Consider the following 24332-nt stretch of genomic DNA (forward strand, 5'->3'; position numbering starts at 1 on the left):
CGAGGCTCAAAGGAGGGGTTAGCGTTTACGCTAAAGAGCCATCGAAGGTAAGGGTCATTGAGAGCGTAACGGACAGCAATGGGGTGAACCGAATTTCCGTGGAAGTAGGTGGACTGTGTTTGCATAATATTTACAAACCACCTAGAGCGACTTGGACTACACCACCGGTACCGGTGGTCAGCCATCCTTCCATCTGTCTGGGAGACTTTAATAGCCACCATCACGAATGGGGCTACCGAGACTGCAACGAGGCAGGAAGACAACTCCGCTCATGGATGGACTGTAATGATCTACACCTAGTGTACGATCCTACAGCCAAGGGTACCTTCCGGGGTACCCGCCATAAGAAGGAGTACACTCCAGACCTCACCCTCGTAACGAAAAGCGCGAACGGTGAACCGCTGCAGGTGAAGCGGACAGTCCTCGGGGACTTTCCGCATAGCCAGCACAGGCCGGTTCTTGTCACAGCTGGGGTGACAATACCGAGGGTGCAGTCTCTCCCACTTTGCAGATGGAATTTCAGGAAGGCTGACTGGGAGGAATTCAGTTCCTATATCGAGCAGGTCTGCCCTGCCATTCCTCCCAAGTCCAAGAATATAACCAGATTTAGTAGGCTACTGGTTAAGAGCGCTCAACGCTCTATTCCACGGGGCAAGCGGAAATTCTACACCCCTTGCTGGACAGCAAAGTCGGAAGAGCTGTACCGAGAGTACCAGCAGACCCAGTCTCAGGACACAGCCGATAGACTACTTCAGTCTCTGGCAGAGGGAAGGAAGCAACGGTGGCAGGAGACCGTGGAAAGTCTCGACTTTACACACTCCAGCCGCCACGCTTGGCGTTTGATAAAGAAATTGGACCCAGATCGGAATTTCGCGAAGGCTGCACCGGAATGCGAGGCAGACACAATTGCCAAGAATATTAAGAACCGTAGTAAGCGGGTCCCTAATCAGGCTTTTGAGCGCGGTGTCCGCAAGGCGTACCGAACGATTTTGGACTCGCTACCTGCGGAGGAGTCGGACTGGACGGCCCCGTTCAGTCCCCGAGAAGTGGGTGCAGCCATTAGCGAAGTAAAGAACGGCAAAGCAGCAGGGATAGATGGTGTATATCCCGATATGGTGACGCATCTGGGCCCCAGGGCACGGGCCTGGCTAGCAGAGGCAATGTCGGACGTCCTTGCAAAAGGAAAGCTTCCACAAGTGTGGAAGCACGCGAAGATAGTTGCCATCCTGAAGCCAGGGAAGCCGGCGAAGGAGGCAGACAGTTACAGACCCATATCGCTGCTGAGCTGTCTTTACAAATTGTTGGAGCGTGTTCTATTAAACCGATGGGGGCCGGTCCTAGACGCTGCCCTGCCACCAGAGCAGGCAGGCTTCAGGGAAGGGAGGTGCACCACGGAGCAGGTCATTGCCCTTACAGAGCATATTGAGCACGGGTTCGAGAGAAAACAGCAAACAGGTGCTGTGTTTATAGACCTATCAGCGGCGTACGATACGGTCTGGTGCGATGGGTTAATGCTCAAACTTGCAAAAATCATAAGGTGCAAAAAGACCTTGAAGTTGTTCTCTTCGATCTTAGGGGAAAGGCAATTCCACGTCGCGCTGGGAGACGTCACGAGCAAAGTAAGGAAATTGAAGAATGGGGTCCCTCAGGGGTCGGTACTTGCGCCAATGTTGTTTAACGTTTACATTAGCGATATGCCGAACACTTCCTCCCTGAGGCTGGGATACGCAGACGACTGGGCACTCGTTACTCAGAGTAAAGTGTGGACCCGTCTCGAGAGCGTACTCAGCGAGGACGTCACCAGACTCAAATCCTACTTTGACAAGTGGTACCTGAAGATGAACACTTCAAAAACCGTGGCCACTGCATTTCACTTATGCAGTGGTTGGCACACCCGTAAACTGAATGTCCTAGTCGGGGACCAGCCACTCCCATATGAGCCGCGTCCAAAATATTTAGGGGTGACGTTGGATCGCAGCCTTACCTATCGGGCTCATCTCGAAGGGGTTGCCCGGAAGATAGAGAAGCGGAATAGTCTTCTGAGGAAGCTGGCGGGATCGACTTGGGGCGCTAGCCAAGCGCTCCTGAGAACATCCGCCCTGGCACTATGCTATTCCACCGCGGAGTATTGCGCTCCAGTGTGGGGTAGAAGCAGAAACGTTGAGAAGGTGGATGTAAAACTTCGCAAGTCGATGCACATAGTGTCGGGAACGCTAGCAACAACCCCTAGAGAATGGGGCCCGGTAATGGCAGCGATCCAGCCCCCCGATGTCCGGAGAGAGACCATTACGGGAAACTGGCTGAGTAAGATCAAAGAGAGAGGGAATGGGGATACCCCTCTCATGCGCATAATGAACGGTGCCCCCGTTTCGAGCCGAAATAAGTCCCGGCAACCCTTGTACGCAGAATCCCTGACTACGGACAGAGCTGCACATACGAGATGGAAGTCGGTTTGGACGAATTCAATCCCTCGTGGGGGCGGGGACCTACACTCCTCTAAGCTTGGTGAGAAGTTGCCAGGCTTTGATACCAGTAAGAGGAGACACTGGGTAGCTGCGAATCGGCTTCGGTCGAGGAGCTGCCTAACGGCCGGTGCGTTACATCAGTGGGGTCTAACTTCCTGTCCTTTATGTCCACGCTGTGGACAAGAACCCGAAACGGCAGAGCATCTAGTCGAAAGGTGTGTTGTGACGATGCTACCAGGCGGGTTCGCGACGGTGCACGAATGCGGACCGGACTTTGCTGATTGGGTCGATCGTCATAACATAATAGTGTGAACCATAAGAAGCTGCTGCTGAAAATGTATAGAGCCCGAAAAGTGCTTATATTCTAAGGACTCCAAAATGTCTCTTCGAGACTATTGCGATTATCGGATATATAGCAAATTCAATAGTCCGGAGTTCTTCTGGCAAACATGATGGTAAAAGTTTGGTCTGCGGTCCTGCTGAATGGTTCAAATTGAGTGAATCGTTATTGATTATGAAACAATTCATGGTCTTTATCACACAATTATGTCTGTAAATTAGGGTAACTATGTTCTTTGAGGTTTCACTTTTTAAAAATAGATAGATAAATAAATGCTCAATTAATTCTTTCTAAAAATCATTTAAAATAACAGAAAGAGATGACTTTTTAATTTTCTTTTATGGCAATGAATTCCACACGTTAAAGCTGCGCAATGTATCGATCAAGATAAGAGATCTAATTTTTGTCTTTTAATTTTGTGTTCCCCTTTTTGTGGTGACCAAATGATGCTGAACACACGATCTTAATTTATGAGATGGTATTCTAGACCATTAATAAAATCCTTCACATAAAAAGGTGAGCAATAGTTTTTAGAGTAAAAATATAGCATTGCAATTTTATAATCAATTCTATCTAGTTTTAACAGGCAACCAGCTGAGTTCATAAAACATTGTGACTATGTGTTCTCTTTTTTTCTTCTTTTAAACAATTCTCGCGGCTTAGTTTGTAAAAAGCTGTAGTTTCTTTAAAAGATTGTCAAGCATGTTAAAAAGTAATGAATTACAACAGTATTTGTTGCAGTTATGATTATGTGGTGGTGGTTGTGGTTGTAGTAGTAGTAGTGATGGTTATGAGGTGGTGGTATTTGCAGAAGCCGTGCTGGTAATGACGAAGATGATGATGATTATTATTGTTATTATCATTAATATTATTATTATTATTATTATTATTATTATTATTATTATTATTATTATTATTATTGTTTATTATTATTATTATTATTATTATTATTATTATTATATTATTTATTATTATTATTATTATTATTATTATTATTATTATTATTATTATTATTATTATTATTATATATTATCATTCTTATTATTATTATTATATTATTATTATTATTATCATTATTATTATTATTATCATTATTATTATTATTTTTATTATTATTATTATTATTATTATTATTATTATTATTATTATTATTATTATCATCATCATCATCATCATCATCATCATCATCATCATCATCATTATTACTATCTTCATCATTATTATCATCATCATTATCATTATTATTATTATTATTATTATTATTATTATTATTATTATTATTATTATTATTATTATTATTATTATCCTGAAGAAGAAGAAGAAGAAGAAGAAGAAGAAGAAGAAGAAGAAGAAGAAGAAGAAGAAGAAGAAGAAGAAGAAGAAGAAGAAGAAGAAGAAGAAGAAGAAGAAATATACACACCTTTTCAAATCTTTTTATTTTACACCAGTGCCTACTCCTTAGTTCGTCACAATAAAGAAATCTGATTTTTCCGACGAAAACAAAAACAAATCAATATAATTTTATTGATAATATCTCACGAAAAGATTAGAAAGATCTAAAATGAAAAGCCCTTTGTTTTGTTGAATCAATCTAGTGTGCATAATATATGAAACATCGATGCATTAAACTCGCATGAGCGATTTGAACCAGTTCTGACCTACTCTGTAAAGACTCGTATTCAAACATTTGGATAGAAAACTCGTTTTTCTAAGTTTTTTAGCCAAATTATACAAGTATTTCCAAGCAAATGTCCTTTCAAAACGTATCAATCGGCAGCCATCAATGGCTACATACTACAAACAGACCAGTCTTGGGAAGATCATACAATGAATACAACAATATAGACAGAAAGAAGAATGACAACAAAAAAAAAGCCCTAAAGCGTCAGATCTTTTAATTCCCCCAGAGTTTAAAATACGGGTTTGTTTGTTTGAATGTTTGGAGGACGAGAGAAGTAAACAAAAAAATAATAAATTGGAAAAACTTAAGAAACAATAAAAACAATGGAAATAGGAATGGGCGAAAACAAAAGGTAACATTACATCGGTGTTAAGTTTACAAAGCAACCTAAAGTTTGAAATGTTTTTTAAGAAAAATAAAAAAAATCATAAGACACGACACGACTTATCACTTTGAATTCCATTGCCATAAAATGTTGGGGAAAATAATTGTTGTCATTTTGAATAAACGATAAAACGTGCTGCGTTATTTGTTTTTCAGAAAGACCGTCAAGATGATGGCTTCTCAATTTCTTTTGTGTTTTGTTTATGATACGATATGTGACCCATCGTCTCAAAACGGTATGATGTTGGGATGAAGATGACTTTTATATGTTATGATTCAAATGATAAAAAGTTCGAGCTTTTGAGTTTTTAAAATTGAGAAATTAGGGAGCAGGCACAGTGTGTAAGATAAAGATCCGCAAATGTATATATAAAGACTACAATATTACAGCAAGAAAGAAAAATACAAAGATAAAACCATTCTAAAAATCAGTCTTCACGGACTGGGGATCGATCCTTAGACCCCCTGATTGGTAATCAGAAGGTCTGCGGTTCGATCTCCAGTCGAGAATGACTGATTTTTGGGATTGTTTTTTCTTTCATACATTTTTTTCTTGCTTTGTCTGGCACCCTTTCATACAAACCTTTTCAGCCTTTGATATTTTTGTAATGTAAGAAAATGTATGCATTCTTTACTATTAGATCAAATAAATTAATCCCATGTGTGATGGTTCCGGTTATGCCCCTCAGAGTAGTAGAACAAATATATCGCCGAAACATTAAAATAAGAAAAAGATAGAGAACTAGAATAATGATTGCAGACAGATGGAACTCGTTGAAGTATTTCTACAGATCAGGCCAGTGCACTGCGACTAGCCTATGTAGAGAAAGGGAGAAGGAAGAAGAAGAAGGCCGTGCTTCACAATACATTTATTACAGAAACTAAGTTACACCTATAAAACAAATGGAGACGACACAACTATACTTATTCAATCTGCTTGTCTTTCTGTTTCCATCCACCAATAGTGAACACCACAGCACATATAAATAATAAATTAATTTATGATACAACCGCTGTACGCTGTATCGTGTAGCCTACAGTAAAAAAGAAAACAACTCAAGAAACTCGCTCTCTCCCTCCTCGTGAACCGCTTTTTATAGCGATGGTTCGAAACCCTGATTGGGTGGTTGAGGAGTTCAGATAAACTATTAATCCGAGGGGGCTATGTTTTAGCAACCACTACTAGGACATTGCACTTGTTTCATATTTGCGGACATAAGTTCTTTTATTCTTTTTAGCATCTAGTTTATCCCGACATAATACTTTTTGAGACGATGGGTTGCATATCTAGGTGGTGGTAGGTCGTGTTTTTATTTCATGTTTGTTCATTTTACCAGAATAACAATTGTATCACGTGACAACGTTTCTGGCACATTGATTGGTTATCGCTAAACAAAGACGTCAGCCACAGTGGACGTCATGGGAAAATATATAGCTTTTAATTTAACGAAGGGCACAGCATAGGCCTTTATCTGCTCAATAAAGTCTTACTGCCAATAGACATTTTAACTTGTTCCTTAGTGAAGGGTTTATATCGACTGTCGGATCCGATATTCAAATGATAATTCCCATTGGGTTGATCATATATATTTTTTTAAAATCTCCAACCAAATTAATTTATTATCAATAGTTTGAATAGACTTAACATTTGCAAAATAATCATGTGTAACATGGAATTATGGAAAGTTTTCTTTATCATGGCTTTGCTCCGTACACGTAGCCAATCTCTAAAAGAATCAATATTTCATAGAGCCACTATATGTAATGCCAAGGAAAGAGTTAACCGTGGATGTTCCATAGGAAATAAAAAAATGCCTCGACCGATTTGTTTAAGCGAATGCCATTTCCAACCTTCTTGCATCGGAGCAAGTATTGAGAACACTACAGGACAATGTTATATTCACAAAGAATGTATTCCTCGGCCAGAATGCGTCACACCGGATTTGAATCATAAGTACTACGCTAAACATTGTGTGCATGGATATTGGAATAAGACAACGCATGCGTGTGATTGTGTATTCGGTAACCATGGAGATAGGTGCGACAAAGCATTTCAAAACTGTACCCAGTTGTTATCCGCAGGAGCTGGAGAAGGTTTCTATAGAGTTTACCTGGACCCCAGAGGAGATGGTAATAAGTATGAAGTGATATGTTTGATAAAAGAAACTGTATACCAATATATCCCAGTGGCAGTAAATTCTGGGGGTACGAATTTTAATCGTACGTGGAACGAGTATGTTAATGGGTCTCACTACGACGAGCTAAACCAATGGAATGGCTTGAAGGCTTGGAACGTGTCAAGTACCTATGGAGGCTGGGATAATGTCGTTATTTACATGACTTTTAAAGACCAAGGCATCGTTTATTCCGATGATTTGGACTTTGTAGTTGCCAACGAAGATAATATAGCATTCTTTCACGGATTTGGATTTATTTAATGAGTTATTTTTATCGCGGCAAATAATTCACGAGCTTGCGAGCTTCAAAACCTGTGAAAGAATACCTTTATTCCATCCCTCAAAGTAATTATTTTGCTATTTTATAACTAACAATTTGTAAAAATACTTCATTTTTCAATGAATTCAAGTTAACTATAGGTTGGGATGATAAAAGGCTTGTCCTAGGGAATCCCAGACGAAATAAGGATGCCAGTTTGGTACTTTTAATGCCAATTTTTTTTAATGGTCATTAAACAAAAAAAAGTCATGTCTAGACGCTAACTAAAGAAATGGGATAAGAAATTCGAGATTGTTATCCACTTTTACGGTCATTTACTAGAAAATGTGATGCTTCTTAAATTTTGGCATTTACTAGACCATTCCCACCGAATTAGTAGTGTTTTTATGAACCTCCGTAACGCACGAGCATTCCACGCGATGCTGTGTTTACCGATCAAATATTTAAAAACTATGCCATTATTAGCTTATTTTTCTTGAAGACAGGGTGCACTAAAATGAGTTTTTTTTTCATATTTATGGGTTAGATTATGTCTACTGGTAGCCATAAGCATAAATTATGCTTGACTCCTGGTTTTGAAAAATGTGGAATTCGGCTGAAAATCACCAAATTTCCACTGATAGAAGGAACCCTTTATTAAGCTGAATGACTTGCCTTAACAACACCAACCTCTCATTTTTCGTTCGTCTCTAGTGTTTCATATATCATGTTTTGTTGACAAAGGGAAATTCAAAACGCCAACACAATGATATGCGTCCACACCATCTGTCTCCATAAATTAAACTGAAGCTTCCATTTAGAGGGAAGTAAGATCGATTTTTGGGATGGTTTTTTTTCTTGTATTTTTCTTTCTTGCTTTGTCTAGCACCGTATAACATACTTGTTCTGATTTTTAACATTTGAAATATAAATTCGCACGATTTAAAAGGATTATTCTCATTTTGTTTTTAAATGTGTGCGAAAAACATAATCTGAACCAAATACTAAGTATATCTTTGTCTCATTTATCGATTCATTTAACATTTATCCAAAAAAAAACTGAAAATGTTTGCCACCAAATCACCACTTGTTCCAATTCAGACACCCAATTGTTCCAATTCAGACACCCAGTTGTTGCACTTCAAAAATGAATTTTTCGATTTGCTGTTTCTTTGTTTGTTTGATTTCGGAACATAATATTGTTTTGTTTTGTTTGTTTTTGTTTTTGTTTTTTTGGTTGTTGTTTGTTTTTGGTTTTCTTTTTGTTTGTTTTTTTTTTTGGTTTTGTTTTTTGTTTTTTGTTTGTTTTTTGGTTTTTTTTTTGTTTTTGTTTTTTTATTTGTTTTTTTTTTTTTGTTTGTTTGTTTTTGTTTTGTTTTTTTGCTGCAGCAATCATTTTCAATCGACGTGTATTTATTTTCAGTCTAGTAACCCAATTTATTATAGAGGTCTAGGCTCATTCTATGTTGGTACACGTCGATTTGAATGATTAGATATTAGAGTGAAGTCTCCTCACGTCGCACAGCACCCCTTATCTTATATTTATAATGACGTCATAGATTCTTGAGTTCGTCTAATCAATTCATATTTTTAGTGAAATCATTCATCCTTTGTCGTTCTTTTAACGCTTAAATTCATAAATAAACCTGCTTTATATTCTGATTATTATCAAATCAATCAATCCTAATCGTAAAGGTAAGCTTGCTTGACATCTGTCTTAGCTAAAAATTAGTTGCATTTGTCATGATGCGTGCATATATGCAGGTCTGACATCCGAGCCCACTTATGGGCCTAGTTAATTGTTGTAATGAACAATATTTTGCGCCATTTTTGAGATACCCATTCCAACAACGAGCCCATAATGAATTTGGTTATCAGACCTGCAAAAATATGTGCACATCAAGTTGTCACAATGTACAAATTATCTCAACAGGTTGTCAGAATTACAACACATGGTGACCAAATTAGGCCACGTGACTAGATCCCATAAATCAAGGCCAAACATACAAATAAAGTCAGATACTGATAATGAACAAGTGTTTTACCTACAATTTTTGCTTAATCGTGTTTGTATGTTATTTTCACAACTACTCTCTTTGATGTCATTAGGTTGAGAGAGTCATTGTGGGTGTCCGAAATGGAACACATCACCTTATTAATGAATGCGGTTTTCGAGGCTGTGATACTTGCGATACGCGGCTATGTGGTCTTGTGGTATGACACTCGCTTTCGGATCGGAATGTCATGGGTTCGAGCCTGGCTCGGCGCAAAGTTGAGTCCTTGGAAAAGGCTCTTTACTTACATTCTCTCACCGTACTCGGGTGTAAAATGAGTACCTGGCCTTTAACAGCATTGTCTCTGTCCGAAAAAATTGTAATATCGCCTAACAGGCGTCATCTCTCGTCCTACATGTTAAATGTTGCTGTTGGCCAGGGACCCCTTGTAAAGCGCTTTGAGCACATTTGGTGGATATTGCGCTATGTAAAAGCTCAATTTAGAATTTATACTTATCTTTGTTTTCAGGAGGGAAATGTATGAAAGAGGACCATTGGAAATGTTAGTATATGGTTAACTCCCTCCTTAACGACCATTTTCAGGAAAAGTTAATTTTTTAACGCTCAAATTGAATAGAAATAAGTACAAACTAGACGTCTATGCATATTTTTTGTGTAGCATAACAAACTTTACAAAAAAAGATTTTTCATTATTCATTTTGATTTACGGAACAAATCTGATTGAGAAAAATGTATAATTTATTAATTTATTGTATCGAAACAAATGTGACGATTTTCCTGTAGTTGGTAAGGAGAGGGTTAAATATAAATCAGGAACACAATCAATAATTTTCAGGATTACATATAACTTAATTTCCGAGCATTTTTCATTATTTTCTTCTTATCTATCCTTTTTTATATGCATGTATTATTGTTAATATGAAATCAAACGAAACGCTATTTGTTCCTTTGATTGATACAAGTCAGCCATTCACATAAGACTGACATTTTTTATTTAACTTATAAAGAGTGTTGGAGAAATTGTTCGCCAAGTTATAATTATCAACTCTGCTGATAATTCTTTTTAAATGTTTGCATTTCCCATCTTGATTGTTAAAGAGGTGACACGTTTTCCTTTCAGTTTTATGATTATTTTGAAATGTCCATAAACCGTTTCTGGTAAGAAAGCTTGGATTTAAAAAACTTAATCATGTTTGTATCAAGGAGAGAAAGAAATCCAACATGTAGCAATGGAGAAACTATAAAACAAGTTCATACATTTAAATATCTTGGATACATAATAACTTCAGATGGCAGATGTATCACAGAAATAAAACGAAGAATTGAAATAGCTAAAGATAGTTTTAATAAAATGAGTCTAATTTTTAAAAACCACAATATCTCAATGACAACAAAACATAGGGTTTTGAAAGCCTATGTATGGTCAGTATCATTATATGGCTGCGAAAGCTGGACAATTACAGAAGACATTAGAAAGAAACTGGAGGCAGCAGAAATGTGGTTTCTTAGAATAATGTTAAGAATCTCATGGACAGAGAAGAAGACTAATGAAGAAGTATTAGAGCAAGCTGAAACTGAAAGGTTATTAATTCGTACAATAAGAAAAAGACAAATACAATTTTTAGGGCACCTAAATCGACATAAATGTATTGAACATCTTGCTCTCATAGGAAAGAGAGAAGGTAAAAAGAGTAAGTAAAGGAAGACTAAGAAAGACATATTTGAATAGTTTGAACAGCTGGGTGACAAAGAAAGAGAAGGGTAATATTAGTTTTCTGAGGTTATCTGATCAGAGAGATGAATGGCGTACCATGATCACCGATGTCTGGCACATACTTGGTACTTGAAGAAGAAGAAGAAGAATCATTTTGATTCGCACCTTTTGATTTCGGAATATTTACTTTAAAAAATAATTTTCATCAGTATTTTTACTATATTGCTATCCACCACTACAAAATTATCCTAGGTCTAATAAATGTGCATATTTCTACTTTCTACGATATTTGAATGTCTTTTTTAATGCGATTTTGGCTGTATTGTTTTGGCTTTTTTGCTCACGTACCACATATTCCGAAGCCTGATACTATATTTATAATAATATGGTTATCTGCTGTCCCAGCAAATATATCGTATCGTTCTGTCTGTCTGTCTATTTGTGTGTATGTATGTATGTATGTATGTATGTATGTATGTATGTATGTATGTATGTATGTGTGTATGTATGTATGTATGTATGTATGTATGTATGTATGTATGTATGTATGTATGTATGTATGTATGTATGTATGTATGTATGTATGTATGTATGTATGTATGTATGTATGTATGTATGTATGTATGTATGTATGTATGTATGATGTATGTATGTGTGTATGTATGTATAATATATGTATGGATGTACGTATCTAAGTATGTATGTATGTATGTATGTATGTATGTATGTATGTATGTATGTATGTATGTATGTATGTATGTATGTATGTATGTATGCATGCATGCATGTATGTATGTATGTATGTATGTATGTATGTATGTATGTATGTATGTATGTATATGTATATGTATGTCTGCATGTATGTATGTATGTATGTATGTATGTATGTATGTATGTGTGTATGTATGAACGCTCATTTCTTTTGTATACATGTGTAGAAACAATGTGCAAGCGTGTATGTTCGTGTATGGCTGTGTCTGTAATGTAAACGTGTTGATTTTCATACCATGAACCAAACTGAGCATTGTTTATCTCACATGAATTGCCTTTAATTTGGACAATTAAGATTATTATTATTATTATTATTATTATTATTATTATTATTATTATATCATCATCATCATCATCATCATCATCATCATCATCATCATCATCATCATCATCATATTATTATTATTATTATTATTATTATTATTATTATTATTATTATTATTATTATTATTATTATTATTATTATTATACTCGGATGTGATTATTATTATTATTATTATTATTATTATTATTATTATTATTATTATTATTATTATTATTATTATTATTATTATTATTATATTACATGTGCAGTTGTTGTATTTTATAAAATTAAAGCCTCGATGGCCCTTTTACTGAAAATATTACTTTTTCCTTCTTAGTTTTTGTCAATTTTAGTTCTTTTTTGCAACTCTTTGACTGACTTCATGACCACACATAAAGGTCTACACTGTCAACACACGGTCTAAAATAGTGTCCTGTCTAATATAAATCTCTACCTCTTTTGCTGAGCACATTGATAAAAGAGATGACAAGATTTTATCTCTAACATTCAATGTGCTAAGTCTTGAAAGATGTAAAGTCCAGCGTTTAATTGGGTGAAAAATAGTGCAATTTTTGAAAATTAAAGTTTACTGAAAATGGCTTATATGGGTACATTTAAGGTTCTTGTGAAAAGTTGATTATGAACAGTGAAAATATAAATAAGATTTTATATGAATGCAAAAAAAAAAACGATGTACAGGATCCTTTGATTTTAACGTGAAAAAGTGGAAACATTCGTTTACTCTCTGCTATTCTGTCAATGCCATGCTCTAAAGCATTTGCAAATGACATGAAAATATTCCCCAGCAAGTTACTACCAAACTGACTCCTTTTTAGCTGTCTCGGAGCATGCATTACAAATTGACATTTAATGTGCATACGCATTACTCATCATTGAATAAAACTAACCTTCAGTTAAGTTTACAGTTATATCTGGGTATTGTGAAGTTATAAAAGGAATTCTTTCAAAAGGAAATCTTTCCAATAGCAGGGTATCCAATGTACAACCATTTGCTGGATGTGCCGCTGGCTTTGGTGTGGCTCTTCTTCTACTTCTAATTTAGTGCTATCATCTTACCTCTTTATTTCTCTGACTTTCTCTGTTGAGCAGCGGATCTCAAATATCAACCTGACGTAATGAAATAATTTAATGAAAATCATCTCTGTGGTGTAGTGTTAGTTTACTTTATTTTGTCAAAAAGCAGACCACAATTTTTGTGTAGGAGGAATAAAACCCATATTAGTGTTAGTAATAGTTTCATACTATATCTAAAGCGCTGCCACGGCTTCCTAAAGTTCAAGGACTCCTTGAAAAGTCCTTAATTTTGATATTACCGCATGTGACAATTCGGGCTCGTTTCGAAGAGTCGGTACAGCAAGAAACATTATAAAAAGTAAAGACTATAAGAATGATAGAAGTCAGAGGGAACTCGTTGATAAGTTCCCCTTATATATATATATATATGAAAGATGAAACAGATCATTACCAACCACAACAGACAAATCATATCCGAACCCAACAACATCAATAAAAATAAAGAAAACTGCAACTGTAGAAAGAAGGACAATTGCCCTCTAAAAGGAAACTGCCAAAAAAGCGCCATAGTCTACAAAGCCACCATAACCACTGACAACACCGCAGCACAATACATCAGCAGCACAGAACCCCCATTCAAAACAAGATACAACAATCACAATCCATAACACATGAAAACAAAGCAAAAAGCACCAAATTAGCAATGCACTATTGGGAACAAATAAACACTAATAAAACACCAACAATAACCTGGGAGGTCGTCAGGCAAAGCAGCCCCTACAGATGCGGTGCTAGAAAATGCAACCTGTGCCTGACAGAGAAACTGGAAATATTATTACACAATCACAGACAAAATAGCACTTTAAATAAAAGATCAGAACTAATGACAATGTGCAGACACTCTAATAAATTCAAGCTCAAAACTCAAAAGGTCAAATAACCCTTCCCCCCCCCCTCCCCTCCCCCCTCCCCTGCCCCCCCCCCCTCCCCTCCCCCCTCCCCTCCCCCCCCCCTTCCCGACCCTATTATACCCCTCCTCCCCCTCTCCCCCCCCCCCCGCCTCCCCACGCAACCACATTCCACAACAATATCATACACACATATGTACACACCACACACAACACACCCACACATACACACACACACACACACACACACATAATATAAGCAATGAGAGCACACTACAACAATGTCACTACACATCAACACTAATCACCACTACACAACGGAAGCAAGGACAAGCACCTCAAACGGAATATATTTTTTCTTCGGACATTATGCCAACTGAGGACGTGGACGAAAGCAACAGAAATGAACGTCTTGGCCATATAATGTGAGTGACAATTCATATTATATCCAATATTGGTGAGATGACATTGACATTGACATATTAAAAAGGGGAGGGAAAATTTTTTGGTAGTATGTCTGTTTTACCATGTGTTATTTCAGTAATATCAATAAAAGGCATGGAATAATTCATCCGCCAGGACATTGTCCTTGCCTGGAATGTGACGGATATTCAAATGGCATCTCTGTAAAGGCAGAGACCATCTCGTCAATCTCTGTTTATTGGGTTTTATTCATCCTTGTGAGAAAAGCCAGAGGGCTGTGATCGCAGAGGATGGTGTCCTGAGGACCCGACGAGAAATAAATGTCAAAATGTTCCAGAGCCAGCCCAAGAGAAATAATTCTTTTTCAATGGTGGAATAATTACTCTGAGGTCGAGTGAACTTTCTGGAAACGAACTCAATGTGGTGGGGCGTGTCTTCACATTATTGAAGGAACGCTGCCCCGGCTCCCGGATCAGATGCATCACATGCTAATATGAACCTTTTGTTATAGTCAGGACTTCTGAGTACTGGTCCGCTTACCATGAATAGTTAAAGGGTATTAAACGCTTTGTCGCATCTTTTTTTCAGTAGATGTGTCATTGGTGCATCGATGGAGAAGAAGTGTGGACAAAACGGGCGATAGTAGCCTACTATTCCATCAAGTCTTTACTATTTCTAGACACAGGAAACCCATCACAGGTGAAATCTTGGCTGAGTTTTGTCTGACGCGTCCATTGTCGGTTCATGTCCCAGATAGGCAAATGTTTCACACCCAATTGCCAATTTGTCCATGTTGATAACGAGATTGTGGTCATCAATTATTTTGAAAACGGCCTCAAGATGTGGGCGATGATCCTCCCACGTCTCAGAAAAAAACGACGATGTCATCAATGTAAAAAGCTGCGAAATTCCCCGGTCCACACAAAATATTAAGGCGGCGCTGTTGCTCCGGCAAGGCCAAACGGTATAACGTTGAATTCAAAGAGTCCAAATCGGGTGTTGAAGGCTTTAAGATGTCTGGAGTCATTGTGGACGGAGACTTGATGATACCCGGATTTTAAAATCGATGGTACTGAGATATTTGGCTGAGGAGATCTTGTCAATAATGCCATCGATCCTGGGGAGGGTGTATTGATCAGGGTATGAGATTTCATAAAGGCGACGACATTCTATAATATGTTTGTTGGCCTATGGGACCGCTGATCGGTGAAAATTAGTGCCGCGCTGAAGACCGGTCTGGACCGCGGTCCGACGGTCTTTTAGCTGTGAACCGAAGACCGGTCCCAGAGGGGAAGATCGGCGGCGGTCCTCACTTCTTATCACCTTTCAACTAGTGCGGGGCGGTCCTTGCAAGGACCACGGTCCTACGGTCTCGCGCCATAGCCTACTACTTCCCCAGCGATTCGTTGCTTCGGTTGCCTATCTTCCACCAATCACCACCCATCCCACTTAATTAATCGCACCCACCCCCTTTGCCATACACTAAACGACACAGACGACCATACAGGCAGACGACCACCAACCTCCACTCCGCAAACCGCCCTTTCGTGTGTGAGATGGGGGGAACAGGAGGCGCACGCCTTGGACGATTCCATTATACGGGGTAAATTTCAAAATTTACTACACCATAATGATCGCAATGACAATGATCTATGGTGAAGGCATGACCCCTCTTCTCTAATGGGTTATTGTTTGAAATGTATGTGACTACAAAAGATGTGTGTGTTGTGTGTGTGTGTGTGTGTGTGTGTGTGTCGAACCTAGCAAGTAGCAAATCCGATTTTTTGTTTTCTTTTGTCCATCTCTTGTCACCACTCCTTTCTATCGCAGTGTTGTCATTTAAAATAATACAATAATATTAAAATTTCGTTTGGTGTTTTTACTAATCAAATAATATGAGTTTCATTAGTTTCTTCCTTCCAAAAAAACCAGTTATAACGTCTGAATTTTAAAAAAGTCCAATAGAATATTTGGGGACCCCGATAGCTCAGTTGATAGAGCACTCTCTTTATACGCAAAGGGCCAGAGATCGATCCCGGGTGCAGTCGATTTTTTCTGACTCCCTGTCTACTCAGCAATGAATGGGTAGCTGAGTTTGTTAGATCTGGCGAAAAGTCACCATCGACCCCTCTTATCACCTCATCCCCCCCCTCTTATTATAACTTCACGTCTCTCTCTTACTCTTCAATGCTCGCTGCCCTCTAATGTGTGTGTGTGGGGGGGGGGGGGGGGGAGGGGGGTAGGAGTTGCGTGTGTGTATCAACGCCACGAACAACTCGATCAACGCCTTGGGCGATGCCATTATCTCCGTTAATGGGGATAAATTTCAAATTTTATTAAATTATCGAAGTAACAATGAAGTACGGTGAGCAAATAAAGAAGGCATCACCCCTCTTCTCTAATTAGGTTACAATTTGAAATGAGTGTGACTACTCCGTGTGTTTTACTCCTGTAGGCCACGGTTTTCATCGTGTAGCGGTCTTTAACGGTTCAAGAATGAACGATCCCACGCTCTCAAAGGTCAAACCGGTTCGAATTTCCAACAGTCTCTCAGGAATGTTCAATGTCGAAAAGGACCGGTCCTAGGACCGGTCCTTGCGGTCTTCATTTCCCAAGGACCGTAGGACCGTGGTCCTTAAGCTTGCCAAGGACCGCCCCGCACTAGTGAAAATCGATGAAATCAATGATATTATTTTATGATTGACAACTGGGAGTTTTTTTTTCTATTTGAAGATAAGAGTGCAGAAGAACTTAGTGAAATCCCTTTGCATGGGACAGTAGAAAGATAATGGCGACCCTATCAACAATAATAAATCGGCTTGTTTTTAAACACCCATAAACATGCAACGGGTTAACTATGGTTATAATCTAGGTGCCATTACCAACAGAATAAAAGCTCAAGTTTAATAATTGTCTTATGACCAGGAAGAACAGTCAATAACGATTTTAATCGCACACAAAGAGAAATATCGAATAGAGCCCCTCCCTTTTTGGGTTCACTGTAAGGACCACGGAGACTGGGAAGAACAAAGTAGGAGAGACAGATATATAAACATTGAGACAGAGGAAGAGAGAGAGGGGGAGGGGGAGATAGATAGATATATAAATAGATAGATAGATAAATAGATAGATAGATAGATAGATAGATAGATAGATAGATAGATAGATAGATAGATAGATAGATAGATAGATAGATAGATAGATAGATAGATAGATAGATAGATAGATAGATAGATAGAGAAAGAGAGAGAGAGAGAGAGAGAGAGAGAGAGAGAGAGAGAGAGAGAGAGAGACAGAGACAGAGAGTTCGATAGAAAGATATATAACTGGGAAGGAGAAAGTAGGATAGACAGAATATATTGAGACAGAGGAAGATGAGAGAGACGGGGGGGGGGGGGGAATGGGATAGACATATATATAAATATTGAGACGGAGGAGGAAGAGGGGAGAGAGAGAGAGAGATAGAGAGAGAGAGAGAGAGAGAGAGAGAGAGAGTTCGATAGACAGATATATAAATATTGAGACAGAGGAGGAACAGAGAGAGAGAGAATGAGAGAGAGTAGGATAGACAGATATATTGAGACATAAAAAGATGAAAGAGAGAGGGGGGAAAGAGTGGGATAGACTCTTTATTCACATTCTCTCACCGTGTTAAATGAGTACCTGGTTGTTAACAGCGTTGTCTGTGTCCGAAAAACATTGTAATACCTCAAAAGAGGCGTCTTGTCTCGTTCTACATGTTTGGTGTTGCTGTTGTCACAAACAACCGAATAAATACAGCACAACAATTCAAGAACCAAAAATAAATATTACAAATATTGTCAACAATTCATAATGTCGTAAACAATACCAGTGACTACTTAATAATGAACTAGACAATTTAACGAACAACAACAACAACAACACACCAAACGAAGCATGGTCACGTGTACGACATGCAATAATAAATACTTCAATTCAAATCGCCGGGACAACTACAACCAAACGACAAGGCCAAATGTATGACACCATCAACTATTTAACTAACAAAAAGATTTGCGAATATAATACAAAACTCAGAAAAGGAAGGAGAAAGACAGAAACAAAAATATGAACGATACAAAATATTACACGAAATTATAAATGAAGAGTTGGACAATAATGATATTAGTAAATGCAACAACGATCAAGCAATGTACAAAGCTGTAAGACTAATAAATCAAAGACCATTTCAAAACCCAAAGACGGAAGACGACTCGTGCAAATTAATCATTAACCCCAATGACATTTCGAATGTTCTTTTTGAATTATATAAAACAAAATTTCAAGACAACACAACGCCACACGTAAGCTCATTTGAGGGAGATCCATCACCACTATTTAAACCTATTACACCAAGAGAAGTGAGAAATGCTTTTGAACGGCTAAATAACAACAGAACGTCGGGAGAAGATGGAATATAGCTGAATTGCTAAAATATAGACCAACCTTATTAGATGAACACATAGCGGACATTTTTAATCAGATGTTCGAACATCACCAGAACCTGGATATTAATAAAGGGGAGCTGATATCATTACAAAAGACAGGAAAACCAAAAGGACCTCCAAAGAATTTGAGACCAATTATGCTGCTAAATAAAATTAGAAAATCGCTCTCCCTGATCACGCAGAATAGAATTAGACCGATTGTTGAAAATCATTTGTCACATAGTCAGAGGGGATTCAGGACAGAGAGAAGTACAGCAGATGTAGTTTGGACCCACAAATAGCTTGCTGCCAAAACCCTGTCAGAAAAATAGAAATAGTTATAACTGGAATAGATATGCCATTAATCGCCAATTCTTGTTAAAGATTATGAAAGGAATAGTTATGGAAGAGGAAGTTGGATTAATGCGTGGATTAATCCACCCGATTCCTTATAAGTAAAACCTGGATAACGACCAAAATAATCGGTGCCTCAGAGGATAAATCATTCCGTGGCAACATCGGTATACCACAAGGAGACAGCTTGAGCCTTGTTTTATTTATCATTTACCTAGAAAATACTTTAAAAGATGAGCGTAAATCTGTACCTTCGGCCCAATTACGTTTTGATAACGAACTCCCCATGGAAATTGCATACCTATGCAGACAACATTGACTTTATTGGCCTCAAACAAGTCAGTGCAAAAGACATCCAAAAAGCTTTACAAAAAACACCAACTGTACGTTAATACTCACAAAGCAGATGTAACATTACTGTCAAGGAAGAAAGATGGATGGAGAGCCACGAAAAAAGTAGGATCATTAATAGGAGACAAGGAAGACGTAGAAGGAAGAAAAAGTTTATCGACGTTTGCACTAGATAAATTATTACATAATATATAGATTAGAAAAGATGAAATATAAATAAACTCTAACGTCAAATAATACACAACCCTTTTAAAATCCGTGCTTTTGTATAACTGCGGAATATGGGCACAGACTGGAACTGAAGAGCAAAGATTAGATTCCATAGAAAACAACTGAAGAGAGTCCTGAATATACAAAAAAATAAGTAATAAAACACTGTATGAAAAATGCAATGAAAGACCTTTATCCATTCAGCGGCTTTTTGGGCATACACTCAGAAGGATGAAAATATTGGTATATAATCACTATTGCTAAAAAGCCATGAATACTTTTTTACAAGAAATATAAAGGCAACGTCAATTCACACTGTCCTGAATAGAGACCAACAATGCCTTAAATAATAAAGAATTAAAATCAAAGGAAGACCTTATGAAATTAGCATCCACAACAAAAGACCGTGAACTGTGGAAGGAATGACACAGATGATTAGAGAGGCGGCCGAGGCGTCCCGGTCGGATGATTAGGAAGCAAAAGGCCTTAAGTAAGTATGTCATATTGTTTACGTCATCAAATTATGTCATTTATTTGCTCGAAATCAAATTTGATGTCGTAGTTAATACATTTTAATATGAAAACAAAACAAAGTCAAATGAAAGAATAGGCAGAAAAAACACAGGAGGGAAACATAATTACAAATTCAAACCATCATGGCATCAAAATTACTTCTTCTTGCCATATTAGGTGAGTTTATGCGAAATTAGCTCGAGAGACAGACGACATGCCTCCCTCCTTCATTTTAGGTTACAAAAATAGTGTAATGTAAATGCTGCTGTTCGAAGCTTGAAGAAATAAATAACAATGTGAAATTGAATGTAAGCTTCAATTTAACATGCGAAAACAGATAAAATGGACGTTTCGGTTTCCCTTTATCAACAAAACAGGATAAATGAAACACAGCAGACGAATGAGATAATGTGGTAGTGGCGTTGTTAAGATGAATAATACTTCATAAATCAAAATGGCGGCCGAGAATCAAAACAATGATCAAATTAGGACATTTTTAAATTTCACAAATCTATCAAACTTTGTTCTAGAGTTTTTAAAATTCTTCTGTATGATGACAAATTGAATAAATAAACGCTTGACAAAAGGTCCACGGTGAAAATACAAATTGAAAGAAATTCTAGAACGAGGAGCTTTCGCCTTTCAGAAGAGTAAGTGGAGCAGGCACCTGAGTTGATAATAACGTGAAATGAAGTGAGTAGGACAGAGGACAGAAGAGAATAAAAACTTTGCGGTGATGTAGTTCGAACCCACGAACCTACTGTTAAGGCAACTCCGCCTGGTCATGAGAGAGACGCTCGACAATCGACGCCATCCACCACTCCAGGTTCAAATCCTCATCGCCACAAAGTTTTTATTCTCTGTCGTCCCCTGGCATGTTTCTACTCACTTCGTTTTCTTGCTACTATCGTCTTTCCAGACTTGTCACTCTTCATTTACCTCGCTTTCGATATTGGTTGAAAATGTTTAAGGCCCAACAATTATTTTAATAGTTATTATATTTACTTATACTTTTTACTTTTACAGCGATATGCTTATATTCTACGGACTCCAAAATGTCTCTTCGAGCTTATTGCGATAGTCGGATTTATGGCCAATTCAATCGTCCGAAGTTCTACTGGAACCCAAAACCATATGCCCTTGGATATTATAAAAGATGCATGTAAGTTATTTATCAGCAAAAAAAAATCCTCAAAATTAGAAATATTGTGTCTTATGTGAGAGCTAAATTTATTATTCAGACTATAATGAAATTAAAACGAGCGCCTCGTTTTATCTCGTTATAAGGCTGCTATATAACAATTACAACTATTTGTTATACTGCAACTACTACCATTTAAAAAATTACTTTATTAGCGAATGATACTATAAAATCAGATCTTAACAACATCCGCAACATTACGAGCAAAAAAGATCTTCGGCGGGAAGTGGGCTCTACTATCGTTATAAAGAGAGACGCAAAATACTTGAAATTGAAACAATCGAATTGAATTGCCCACTACTACTACTACTACTACTACTACTACTACTACTACTACTACTACTACTACTACTACTACTACTACTACTACTACTACTACTACTACTTCTACTACTACTACTACTACTACTACCGCCACTGTTACTAACTCCGAACCACATTAGTTTCATTTTGAAAAGTAGCTCCAAGAACATTAATCGACCAACATTAAAAGAGGAAACATATCAATAGATAAGATAATCAAAATATGGTCGAATCTTCTTCTCGTTGAGGACATTCAATTGGATTGTTGTGGTTGCTTGTTCTCTCTCTCTCTCTCTCTCTCTCTCTCTCTCTCTCTCTCTCTCTCTCTCTCTCTCTCTCTCTCTCTCTCTCTCTCTCTCTCTCTTATCACTTATCATGCATGAATGAATGAATGAGTTTATATAGTGCCTAGATCCACACTGTGCTCAGAGGCGCTTTACAATAAATATGCAAATAAAACAAAACAATAAATTAATAATTTAAGCATAAAATCTATCATATTTTAATAGTATCAATCAATTTGTAATTTAATTACCAGGCACTGCGCTACAAGATGAAAATTTAGGATATCTGTAATATGTAGGCCTGGTAGAAATGTTAAACATCAAATGATTTTCTAAAGAGATGTGTTTTAAGTTTCTTTTTAAAATTTTCAAATGTCGGACATTTGTTGAGGGATGAAGGACAAGACATGTTGCATGTAAGGCGATAGTTTTGTTTTTTTCGACAGACAACACTGTTAACAGCCATGTACTCATTTAACACCTGAGACACCTGAGAACGGTGAAAGAATGTGAGTAAGAGCCTTTTTCCAAGGACTCAACTATGCGCCGCTCAAAGCGGGATCAAACCCTGGACCTTCAAATCCGAAGGCTAGTGTCATACCACTAGACCACATAGCGGCACATTGTAGTTGCTTATTCCATTTAAACCTGGTGCTGGCAATGGGATGGGAACTGAAAGGTTGGATGGAAGTCCCAGGTTTGAGAGTGGTTTCCAAGATGATGGTCATTTAAATCGATCGATGTTTGAAGGACGAGTTTTCTGGCCAAATTTTTAATACAAGTTTTTCCAGAGTACGGCAGTCAACTGGTTAATCCATTGAGTTCATCCAACACTGACCAAATTGGTCAAGGATTACCTGACCTGTTGTAATGTGTATTCATTTGACATTATTTGGCTACGTAGTGACAAAGCTGTGAAATCAACAGTAGTCCTCTGAACAAATTAAGTTCGTCACACAATCTATACAGTCCAGTTTTACCAATTCTTAACGTGACTCACCCCGGGTCACCACCCCCTTACTCGCCGACTTCTCCTATCAGCCATCTTGACCTCCGAATGAGTATTGGAATACATTTCAATGTGACTGGATCATGATCATTGCCGAATTGTGAAATCAAAATATTACTGGCCACGTTGTACGATCGAAAGTGTGAGTAAAAAAACATGTTCCTATGATTGGCTAAAAGACACGTATTTAATGTTTTTGCCAGAAAACTCTCAGATCTTGCGAGGTCCAAGGTGTCTTTCCAGAGTATGGCAGTTAACAGGTTGACAATGCTTCCAAGCTTGTACGCTTTGGGGTCATGTAATTTTTAAAAAATGAATCGTGTTATCATCCTTAAAGTAAACCAGTAAGCCACAATTTTCCTATAACAATATATTATGATTTTTCGCAACATTATCTGTCAAAAGCTTTTTAGTTATGATAATAATAATACATGACATTTATAAAGCGCATTTTCATCATTGGGTGATGCTCAATGCGCGAAACAATAATACAGTGACATCATTATACAAATGAAACATTATGCATACTACATCAACATAATATCATCATACAACAATGTAATAACTAAACATAAAGTCATTAATACAAAATAGGTTCATTATACATCCACATACTATGTCAAATACGGAAATGATATAATATAATGATATAATAACATAAACTAAATTAACATTCATATTGGGGTCAAATTACAAAGATGCACTAATCAAGATGTGTTTTAACAAAGTGATGGTATCTTAACTTTGAATTAGATATTGATAAGGACTCCGCTTCTCTTATTCTTTTAGGAAGATAAGATAGAGCGGTAATTCATTCCCTTAAGTAAATGTCTCGCTCTCCTTTATTTTTCTATGCTAAATTATTGTCTCTGTCGAAAAAAAATGTAATAACGCCTCAAAAGTGTCATGTCTCATTTTACATGTTTGGTGTTGCTGTTGTCCTTGGACACCGAGTAAAGCGCTTTTAGTGGATACTGCTCTGTGTCAAAAGTTTTTGGGTCTTTTCATTTTAGAAATATTCATTGTATTTCATTTTTATACTTTAATTTGTTTCAGAGATCATGAAGCTTGGGTAGATTGCATTATTGAATCGCGGAAAACCCCGAGTTCTAAGTATAGTGTCGAAAATTTCGAGAAGAAATTTCCAAAACGACTCGATATGGTTGCCGCCGGAATTGTGTTT

At 37.4% G+C, this 24332-nt stretch overlaps 1 protein-coding gene across 2 annotated transcripts in view; it reads left to right on the plus strand.

Moving 5' to 3' along the window:
* Window positions 1-14263: 14263 nt before the first annotated feature.
* Window positions 14264-24332, plus strand: part of LOC144971159 (uncharacterized) — a 19592-nt gene continuing 9523 nt past the window's right edge. The window contains exons 1-3 of one of the 2 annotated variants that reach the window (XM_078911644.1): window positions 14264-14478; window positions 21379-21514; window positions 24206-24332. The exon at window positions 24206-24332 is cut by the window's right edge and continues 19 nt beyond it. In XM_078911644.1, coding sequence (XP_078767770.1) covers window positions 21408-21514; window positions 24206-24332 — 234 coding nt within the window. In that variant the 5' untranslated portion in view covers window positions 14264-14478; window positions 21379-21407. Of the gene's footprint in view, window positions 14479-20387; window positions 20530-21378; window positions 21515-24205 lie in introns of those variants that run through there. The other variant, XM_078911643.1, reaches the window with a different exon arrangement.

The sequence above is a fragment of the Berghia stephanieae genome, chromosome 4 (genome assembly GCF_034508935.2).
Source record: "Berghia stephanieae isolate SIO BIC M18660-M18661 chromosome 4, UCSD_Bste_1.3, whole genome shotgun sequence".
In the NCBI taxonomy this organism is placed as follows: domain Eukaryota; kingdom Metazoa; phylum Mollusca; class Gastropoda; order Nudibranchia; family Aeolidiidae; genus Berghia; species Berghia stephanieae.